General features: G+C 43.8%; 1 protein-coding gene across 6 annotated transcripts in view; it reads left to right on the plus strand.

Moving 5' to 3' along the window:
- The window catches only part of LOC122862634 (pleckstrin homology domain-containing family G member 3-like), a 43174-nt gene extending 34431 nt beyond the window's left edge, over window positions 1–8743 (plus strand). For 4 of the 6 annotated variants that reach the window (XM_044168144.1, XM_044168142.1, XM_044168138.1 and 1 more), the window contains 7 exons: window positions 1010–1111; window positions 1196–1228; window positions 1908–1918; window positions 2705–3070; window positions 4807–4908; window positions 5282–6782; window positions 7520–8743. In XM_044168144.1, coding sequence (XP_044024079.1) covers window positions 1010–1111; window positions 1196–1228; window positions 1908–1918; window positions 2705–3070; window positions 4807–4908; window positions 5282–6782; window positions 7520–8403 — 2999 coding nt within the window. In that variant the 3' untranslated portion in view covers window positions 8404–8743. The remainder of the gene's footprint in view (window positions 1–1009; window positions 1112–1195; window positions 1229–1907; window positions 1919–2704; window positions 3071–4806; window positions 4909–5281; window positions 6783–7519) is intronic. The other 2 variants (XM_044168140.1, XM_044168143.1) reach the window with 2 other exon arrangements.
- The last annotated feature ends 1508 nt before the right edge of the window (window positions 8744–10251 follow it).

The raw sequence follows: 10251 nt of genomic DNA on the forward strand, positions 1-10251 counted from the left end.
TAAAGTACTAATACCACGGTGTAAAGTACTGATACCACGGTGTAAAGTACTACAGTGTAAAGTACTAATACCACAGTGTAAAGTACTACAGTGTAAAGTACTAATACCATGGTGTAAAGTACTACAGTGTAAAGTACTAATACCACAGTGTAAAGTACTGATACCACGGTGTAAAGTACCACAGTGTAAAGTACTGATACCACGGTGTAAAGTACTACAGTGTAAAATGCTAATACCATGGTATAAAGTACTACAGTGTAAAGTACTAATACCACAGTGTAAAGTACTACAGTGTAAAGTACTAATACTACGGTGTATAGTACTAATACCACAGTGTAAAGTACTACAGTGTAAAGTACTAATACCACAGTGTAAAGTACTACAGTGTAAAGTACTAATACTACGGTGTATAGTACTAATACCACAGTGTAAAGTACTACAGTGTAAAGTACTAATACCACAGTGTAAAGTACTACAGTGTAAAGTACTAATACTACGGTGTATAGTACTAATACCACAGTGTAAAGTACTACAGTGTAAAGTACTAATACCACAGTGTAAAGTACTACAGTGTAAAGTACTAATACTACGGTGTATAGTACTAATACCACGGTGTAAAGTACTACAGTGTAAAGGACTTATACTATGGTGTATAGTACTAATACCACAGTGTAAAGTACTACAGTGTAAAGTACTAATACCACGGTGTAAAGTACTACAGTGTAAAGGACTTATACTATGGTGTATAGTACTAATACCACAGTGTAAAGTACTACAGTGTAAAGTACTTATACCACGGTGTAAAGTACAAGTTACAAGTTAAAGTTCTGCTTTCAGAGTAATATTCATGGATTATATGTAACTGAATTCTTATTGATGTATTAAAGCAGCATTTTAACGATGGAGCTGATTGAAGTTCAAATCATTGAACAGCTTTTATCGAGCTGCTTCATCCAGATCAATACATGCTGATCACATGTAAACATTGTTTATGTCATTTCACCTGTAGACCCTCCCAGGTATCGTTACAGTCCTGAGCGGCTGAAGAAAGCTCTGTCCTGTCAGTCTGACGAGTTTCCACGAGACGGTCGTCCGGGACGCCGACAGTCCGGTAAACACACACCAACAACATGATCTACTTCCTGTTTACCGATGTTTATATTTAATGTAGCTGTTTGTTGTGTTTCTTCTTCAGACCCGACCAAACAACCACTGAAGAGCACCAAAGGTACAAATACATGTTGTTGTTGTTGTCGTCACTGAGGCAACTTCCTGTCTCGTGTTAGATTCACTGTCCTCTGATCAATCGGCTGATATTCTCTCCTTTCAGAGTTCATGCGATCTGATCAGTAGAGCTCAGAAACAAACATGTTTCAGTTAATCTGATTTTTATTAAACTCTCAAATAGTGATATCAGTACCAACCTCCAAAGTCCAGTATGGGTCTCGCTTACGTGTAGGAACGTCCTGGACATAACGTCCACCACGACATAAAAAGTGTCTTGTTCTGATTGATTGATTAGTATTTTTCCACTTTATTCTGTAAAACATGACAAACAAGTCAACTGTACGAGGACAAACTGAGAATGAAAGATTACAACAAAATGCGTCGTATGTTGCTCGTTACAGAGTCAGGGAGGAACCCTCCGAGTTTTATTTGACCTGTTTATCTTTCTGCACAAACTCCCCCGAGACCTAATTGCATCTGTTACCGTGACGACTTTACTGCCAGATACATGATGTCAGATACATGATGAATGATCTGCTGATCAGAGCCAGAGGTCAAAGAAGTCTTTTTATGATATTTTGGATTTATCTCTGAACTGCTGTCTTTTTGCTGTCTGTGTTTAACCAATCATCATGTCTGCTCTTCTTCTTCTGCTGCTGATTCTCCTGTTGATCACACAGCCATCTTACAGGTAAGAATCAAGCTGTTCCTTTAACGTGTAGACTGAGTGCCTTAATGCTGCTGTGGATGAGGGAGGGATGAAGGTGGACAGTTCACTTTACAGACTCTCCTCCTATTCGTCTATATGAGCACAATATAAACTAAAATAATTAGGGAGGTGGGGAATGAAATATAATTAACTCCTCGTTCAGGAAGTCATGTTAACCCTGGGGAAATGACTGGATCTGGTCTGTAACAGACATCCAGCAGGACAAAGACTAAAGCCTCCTCAGGGGGGGCGCCAGAGAGCAGAAGGGGAGGCCAAGATACTGCAGGCGGTGGATTTGAGTCAAAAATTGTACTCCTTCTCAGAGTCCTAACTCCGTCAGATCTGAACTCAGACATGAAACACACATTGAATCGTTCAGTGTGACTCACACTTCCAGAGGAGATCATTATCTCTGATGTCCATCCGGGGGGGGGGTAAAACATGACCCACATACGGATTGAAGTCACTGAGCAGAGCAGGTGATAAAATCAGCCCACCTCCCTACAGACAGCAACACAGTCTGAATGGAGCTTTAGCTGATATTCTACGTTAATGGCACAATTTCCTAAACAACTTTTCTAGTAATCAAATTACAGAGAACCAGTTGATATGGAGTAAGGCCCCGGGCTTTGGGCCCCCGGGGGACTGAGGAGCAGATGGCCCAGCACTACTGTCAAATCAGTACCACATTAGTCCTAGAAAACACAGAAATGGAAAACAGGACTGTGAGACATCAGAAACCGGATCAGAGTGTGTGACGTCCTGCAGCACTCGGACAGTGACGGGGTGTTCCCGGGGGAGAGCCGCTCTCTGCAGCCCGCCACCAGCAGCAGCACGCTGGGCTCCAGCCTGGGCGAGGCTGAGGCTGACCGGGCCGCTGAGGAGGAGGAGGAGCTCGGCAGCAGGAAGGACTCACTGGAGCTACTGATCTGCAACGAGGAAGAGGAGGAGGAAGAGGCCGGGAGGTTGTCTCCTCAGCGGTCTCATCAGACGCCGGCCGAGGACAGCGAGCCGGACGATATTCTGCTGGAGGACGACCAGGTAGACGACTTCGCCAGCTCCGTGCTGGCTGCCATCTCCTGCTGGCACTACAGGGCCCAGGCTCTGCTTTCAACAGGGGTTACCATGGTGACGGTGAGGCTTTCTGCTGCCAGCCGGGTCTTCTTCCACTCCAGCTCCGTAACAAACTAAAGTCACGGATAACAGCGCTCCCCACTCCGCTCATCGATAACTTACTACCGCCTGCTGCTCTGGAGCTCTCAGTTATCTGCTGCATGAGCTTCATGTGTGGAACTAACACCAGCTGAGCTGCATGTTTGGGGTCAACACGCTAAACTACAGCAGGGTGACGACTCGGGACTGTTTATGTTGAGAAATATGCAGCGACAGTTAAAGAAGCCAAACCTCAGTATGAGAATTCAACAGTCCAACATTTTAATTAACCCTCTCGTTCTCGGTCTTCTCCAGAGTCACATATATTTGATTAGATTCATCTCTGTGTGTCCAGAACACAGACAGGTCCAGGACATGTTTAGCCTAGCTTAGCACAAAGACTGGAAGCAGGGGGGAACGGCTAGCCTAGCTCCATCAAAAGAGAAAAACCCAGTGCAGAACTTCTATTGAAAATCTGCAGTTTTAAGTCGACATCACTAAACCACTGAGTAGTTACCATATAAAACACACAGTATTCATTCATTAAGTTTGATTTAGTGAAGTGTGTAAGCCCTGAGAACGTCCATGCAGAAACTTCTCGCTCTGTCATGGAAACATAAAGCTGCATATCATCTTTTTTTTGTTTGATAAGGAACATGACAGATGATATGCACCTGTTCAATAAAGAAGGGACAACATAAATACCAGACAGACTGGGAGTTGTTGGAAGGCAGATTTTTTTCTCTTTTGATGGGGCTAGGCTAGCAGTTTCCCCCCACTTCTAGTCTTTGTGCTAAGCTAGGCTAAACATGTCCTGGACCTATCTCTGTTCTAAATTAACAACTGGTATAACTGAAACACTTGACTCTGGAGAAGACCGAGAACAAGATCATTTATTAAAATGCTGAACTGTTCCTTTCATGTAGCTCATACAAATTAAGAAGTACTTTTAGCAACTGATTTTTCAGACCTACTTTTTACCTTCATGTATGTTTTGCTTTTCTGGAGCTTCGCCAGACATCTGACCTGCAGCATATTGTTTGATCCAACGTTACTGCCGTGGGGCTGAACACCAAACATAACTGAAAGTCTTCAGGTTGTGTTTGGTTGCAAAGTTGAAGCAGAAGTTTGCTGCAGCCTCTCAGTGTTTTGTTGCTTTGTTTATGTGTTTATTTGCACGTGTGGTTTCAGAGACTGATCCATTTGTGTGAAGCTGCTATACAGCATTTATCACTTAACTAATAGTTACTGTTGTTCATTCTGTCTGTAATAAAGGGTTAATTCACTCAGTAGAAAAACATATTTTCCCCCATGTGGTATCCAACCATGAAATAGTTTTATTTGCTGATATCTGTCTCTGAGATTTCTTCCCACCCCACTACAATGAAGCTCAACACATCCAAAACTTCTATTTGAAAAACTCAACAGTGTTGTGTTTTAGTTCTGTGGATCATCCAGAAAAACAAGATAGTCATTCTGTAGGAGAATGTGATTTTTCGTGGTTTGGGTGAAGTGACCCTTTAAAAATGAGTGGACAGTTGTTGTTTTTTTACAGCAGAGTTACCAAGAATAACACGAATGCAGTCAGGGTTTGTTTGTGATTCGTGGCCTTTACTTATTTTTATAATATAAAAGTATTTAAAGTCAAAACTTCTATTTGATCTGTTGTTATTAAAGATTTATTTGAAGGTTTATCTGACATTTGTTCTTTGTTGAAGGACGCAGAGGGAGGCAGCGTCTCTTCTAATGGCTGTAACAAAGAAAATGGACGACTTCCTGAAGAAGACGAGCCAAATGGACCTGAACCGACCTGTGAGCAGGTAAATAACAGCACAGTGGACGACTCGCAGGTTTGATACCTCCTTGATGTTTGTTACACTTCCAGCCCTGATTTCACTGTTTTTTCCAAAGTCCTGACGTTACTTCCTGCCTAGCCTGTAACTCAGTAAAATCTCTCATTCAGCATTTCTTTCGTTAATTAATTCTCTTGTTGTTTTTCAGCTCAGTTTTTCGGTTTTCTCTCTCCTAGCAGGTTTCATTTATCGATCTCATGTTTTGTCCATGCAATTTTTCTAATTTTCCTCACGGTGGAAAATGTCGAAGGTGTTTAGCTTCGCTCAAACTGACAAATGATTCCGAAAATATTTTCCAGTTCTAATTATTTGTCCTGTATTGGTTTTTCTTCCTTTCTAGCCCTCCACAGATGAACAGGGGGAGACGTCAGCGTCTGAACCAACAGAAAACCCTGAACCAGAACCCTCCTCTGATCTGGACAGTTGGTCTGCTACACCTCCCAGGATCTCAGTGTCTCCTCAAAGGTCAGAAGAACTGATATCTGAAAGAGTTCCAGAGCCCACAGAGCAACCGTCCTCTGCTACACCTGATTCAGATTCAAAAACCTTGAGTAGCGGGGAATCCTCTGAGGATGAGGAGGATGAGAAGGGGGCAGCAGAGAAAGAAGGTGAAGCCTCCAGCATCCTTCCTTCCTCTGTCCTGGACAAGGCCAGCGCCATCGCTCAGCACTTCACCAACAGCATCAAACGAGGTAGCCTGGTTCAGGACGATGCCCGCTCCCTCGGTTGTGCTTCACCACGGTTACCCAGCAGGACCGGCAGCAGCCTAAGCCTCAACGCCGAACCCACCGACCGACCTTTACGGCTCAACAGCGTCTGTTCTGATTCTGCAGAGACCTTCGGCATGACAGATTTGACCCTGCTGTCTCCTCGGGACGACAGCCTCATTGACGCTGACCGCAGCATTCGGCGGAGGCGGGACTCCACCCTGTCCAAGCAGGACCAGCTGCTCATCGGCAAAATTAAGAGTTATTATGAGAACCAGGATGCCACCTTCAGCCTCCAGCGCAGAGAGAGCCTGACGTACATCCCGACAGGGCTGGTCAGGAGCTCTGTCAGCCGGTTCAACAGCATCCCAAAGGATGAAACTGTCCAGACAAATCCCTCCACCTCGACCACATCCTCCAGTCTTGACCCTTCTTCAGCAGAGTCAAACTCAGCTTTACCCACAGATACCCGGGGTCACATGGTCTTAAGTGACTCTTTGGACTCTTTGAAGTCTGATCAGAGAAGCACAGATCCAGAAGATTCAGGAGAAAGCCACAGGTCCAGATCTCAAAGCACGCAGGACAATCCTTCTGAGGATGAAGAGTTCAGACCTTCATCTGAAATGATCAAGATCTGGCAGACGATGGAGCAAGAGATCACCAGATCCCAAAGTGAAGACAAAGGACTAGAACGATATCGAGAAGCTCCAAGAAACTCCAGAGCGGCCGACACGACGAAGACCCAAAACAAGAGCTTGGACCGAGAGAGTGGAGCGTCTGACCTCAGCACCATCACAGAGGAATCCACGAGTCCTTCGCCCCTCAAGCACAAAGGCTCCGGCGTGAATTGGACAGGAAGTCTGAAGGACGCCCTGAAGGTGTTCGGGGAAGAGACCATCATCCTCAGGGCTCCGGTTCCTCGGGTTGCCCAGCTGAAGGCGGAGGCAGAGGGGGAAAGGCCCAGTGAGGATTCAAACCAGCTGGACGACGTAGACAAGACGAAAAGCAAAGTCCTCCATCTGGCCCGTCAGTACAGCCAGCGAATCAAAACGACCAAACCAGTGGTCCGACAGCGAAGTCAGGGTCTCCTGATCAGCAAGACGATCTTACCCTGTGTGGTGGAGGAGAGTGCAGGTACTGCGACGTCCCGTATACCTTTACATTTCTGTTTGTCTTCAGGGATTACAGCTGTCCTTCTAAAGATGCCTTCAGACTGAATGCAAAGCAGTTTATGCTGCTCTTTATTTGCACAGATTTGCTTTTTTCAGTTTTATTTGTCACAAACAATATTGACATTATTTGAATGTATGAATGTACATTTTTTTCTCAAGTTGAAACATGTCCAACTTGCATGGACGTGTCTTCGCCTCGATTCATGACGTCTAGAGTGTCTGGACATATTAAATGGAGGGAGAAATACTTAAATACTGATTTAAATACTTTAGTACTTGTATTTAGTATTTAAAGATACATTTGTACGCAGATTTGGGGATTATGACAAATTTAAGGCTATACCAATTTTTGTGATTTGAGGGTACTATAATTAATAGTTAAAGTTGTAATATCTCAGATTGTTTTATATTTGCACCCTCCTCAAGAATGACAATGTACAAAACAAGTCAGAGTCAGTGCCGGAAATAGAAACCACAATTTGAAAGGAAGCTGACTGTCGAGATTATTCAAACACTTGTTCATACCTTTAAGGATTATTCTGGTTTATTCCAACTCTGGTCTTATTTTGGTCGTTTTATCACTTCTGTCGGTTGTGATAACATTGTGTTTACTAATTTAGTCTGACAGGTCCAGAAACACGAGTTGTCAGACAATCAAATGGGTTGTTTTTAATTCATGATCTGTTTTCTGTTTTGCAGGTAAAGCCAACCTGACTCTGCCACTGGTTTCTCAAAACCAGGCAACCTCCTGCAGCTCGAGTGTGGTCTTCCCGGGCCGGGCTCGCTCCCGCAGCCCGCTCAGCCCCCGCAGCCCCCTCAGTCCTCCTCAGTCCTCCTCCATCGAGGGCTTCAGCTGGCCCGACGTCCGAGAACTCCGCTCCAAATACTCCAACCACGGTCGCTCCCAGAAGGGTCCTGCCAGTCGTAGTCACTCTGTCCCGGAGCAGATGTTTGACGGCGGTCTGAGGAGGCACTCCAGCTGCTCCTCCAGCCTCCTCCTCGCCGATGGAGCTTCTGGCGAGGTTCCTTCATACAAGCCTCGCGGCAGCCGGCAATCCAGCAGGGAGGAAAACAGAAAACGGCTTCACAGAGCCAATTCTCTGGACCCTCGGCTGAGCGGAGCACAAACGACTGAGCTGCAGAAGCTCCAGGACCAGGTCGCTAACGGCAACTATGACAGTTACTATGTCGCGGCCGAGGCGCCACTGTCGAACGACCCCGAACACAAGATCATCGTCATGGAGAAGCTTCCAGAGCCTGCGGAAACAGCCAAAGAATCCAAAGAAGGCGAAGGGGACAGTTACATTCAGATCCGTTCACCGACCAGCAGGGAGAAGATCTCCATCATGGCCGTCATCGACCGCTGCCGGGTCTATCAGGAGTCTGACGAATATAAACGGAGGGAGGAAGCGAAAGCCACAACTGAGCCAACGAGGCCTCAAGAGCTCGACACCACAACGGCGTCCTCGAACGATCAGGACGACGAGTCGCAGAAAACGAGCTCAAACTCCGGACAGAAGACAGAGACCGGTCAGCAGAGCATCGTGAAAAATCTGAGAGAAAAGTTCCAGAGCCTGAGCTGAATAATCAGTACCATAAAACTGTGTGACGTCACGTCAGAAGATTTTTAAATAAGATGCAAAAACCAGGCTGTTGAACCAGTCAATTAGTTAAAAATGTTTTAACTCTGTAAGTAGTCAACAGGTCAGTTTTCCCAACAAAAAGTAAATTCTTCTACAGCAGTCAACTATTGACAGCTAGAGACAACAATTTCTGCTGTATTTCTCGTGCTTACGGAATAATTATTGATAGTTAGGATAACTTATTCTGAATTGGCAAACATGTAGGAAGAAAAACTGTCAGCTTGTCATATTGAGATCATGACAGAAAATGTTTAGATGTGGAGATCATGAAATAATAAAACAACCCAAATCCTCATAGCTACGTAATTATATATATATAAATAATAATAATAATAATTATTGTGATTTCAAGAAAACAAGCGTTTAAAAGAGAAACTATCTCTTATGATTACAACGGCTTGTTATGGAAAGAACCAAAAACAACTTTCTGGAGATTACAAGATCTTGTCCTCGCTGGCATTTTGTAGATAAAAATCTGGAAATATGTAAATATCCTAACGCAGTCCTCAAGTACAAATTATCCTCAGTCAGAATATTTGTTAAAAGCACCTTTTTGTACAGGTTGTGATTATGTGCTGCACAGTTTCAGTTCTGAGACTTTGTGCATTTTCAGTCGTTCTCAATGAAAAGAGATTTTTGATGAATCGTCACTACGCTAAGGGATCGGTCTCGTTCTTACAGTCGTCTTCTCTTTGCGGTTGTAAAAGCTTCATATGTTAGTTACAGCAGAGACTTTAATGCTCCACTGAATAGATTAAAGCTCATTTGTGTGGATTCCTGCTACAAGAGGCCTAACCACTAAATTTTACCTCTCCGAAGGTCACTTTGTTCAGTCACATCTATGAAAACACTTTATTACACGTTATTTTTATATTAAGGGAACAGTTCAACATAGTCACATGTTTCAGATGGATATCAGTTTCATCTCTGTGTTCAGTACAGAGCCGGTCCAGGACGTGTTTAGCCTAGCTTAGCACGAAGACTGGAAGCACGGGGAAACTGCCCCATCAAAAGAGAAAGAAAAATCCACCTTCCAACAACTCTGAAGGTCTCATTTACGTGATTATCGAACCGTTCACAACAGATAGAAACACCTTTGACTTCAGAAGTACGAACCCTAGTTCTTCGGTATAACCCGGTTCTCAAGGGTTAGGGTTAGGGTTATTAGCATAATCAATGTCGGGGGCATTGATTATGCTAATTGTCAAATCTCTCGAAGTCGTGAACAGGTGGAATTCATCAGGGTGAAACAAGCAATTAACAACAAGTTTGTGCAGCAAAGAGAGTTTGGTGAATCCGCCCGATGGAAACAAGTCAGAGGTTTAGGAGAAAATTCTTTGAATGAGACCCGTCGTGGTTTTAGCAGCAGTTAGCACTGGAGCTATCTGCTGACCATCAACAGCTGGGATGACACTGTCCAAACTCTACAGCCAGCTTAACCAGCTGACACCGGATGGACTCGTCGCTAGCTTGTTAGCTAACAAGATCAAGTTCCCAAAATGTCGGACTGTTCCTTTAAGTCTAAATGTGGCCTGATTTTCTTGTGTTTTTATGAAAATCTTTTAGATAATTAAGATAATTTGACACGTAAAGACATTAACAGCATCGAGTGTCCAACACTGAACATTTAGACTGCAGCAGACAGATAAACGTATGGAGGACCCAACCTGCTTTGCTGGGAGAAAAATAAATTAATGAATGGATGATTATTTTTAAATTGTCAAAGAAATACTGAAATTAATACAGTTATTTTTAAAAATTAGTAAACTAATGAATAAAATAGTTGTG

Source organism: Siniperca chuatsi, linkage group LG16 (assembly GCF_020085105.1).
Source record: "Siniperca chuatsi isolate FFG_IHB_CAS linkage group LG16, ASM2008510v1, whole genome shotgun sequence".
Classification (NCBI taxonomy): domain Eukaryota; kingdom Metazoa; phylum Chordata; class Actinopteri; order Centrarchiformes; family Sinipercidae; genus Siniperca; species Siniperca chuatsi.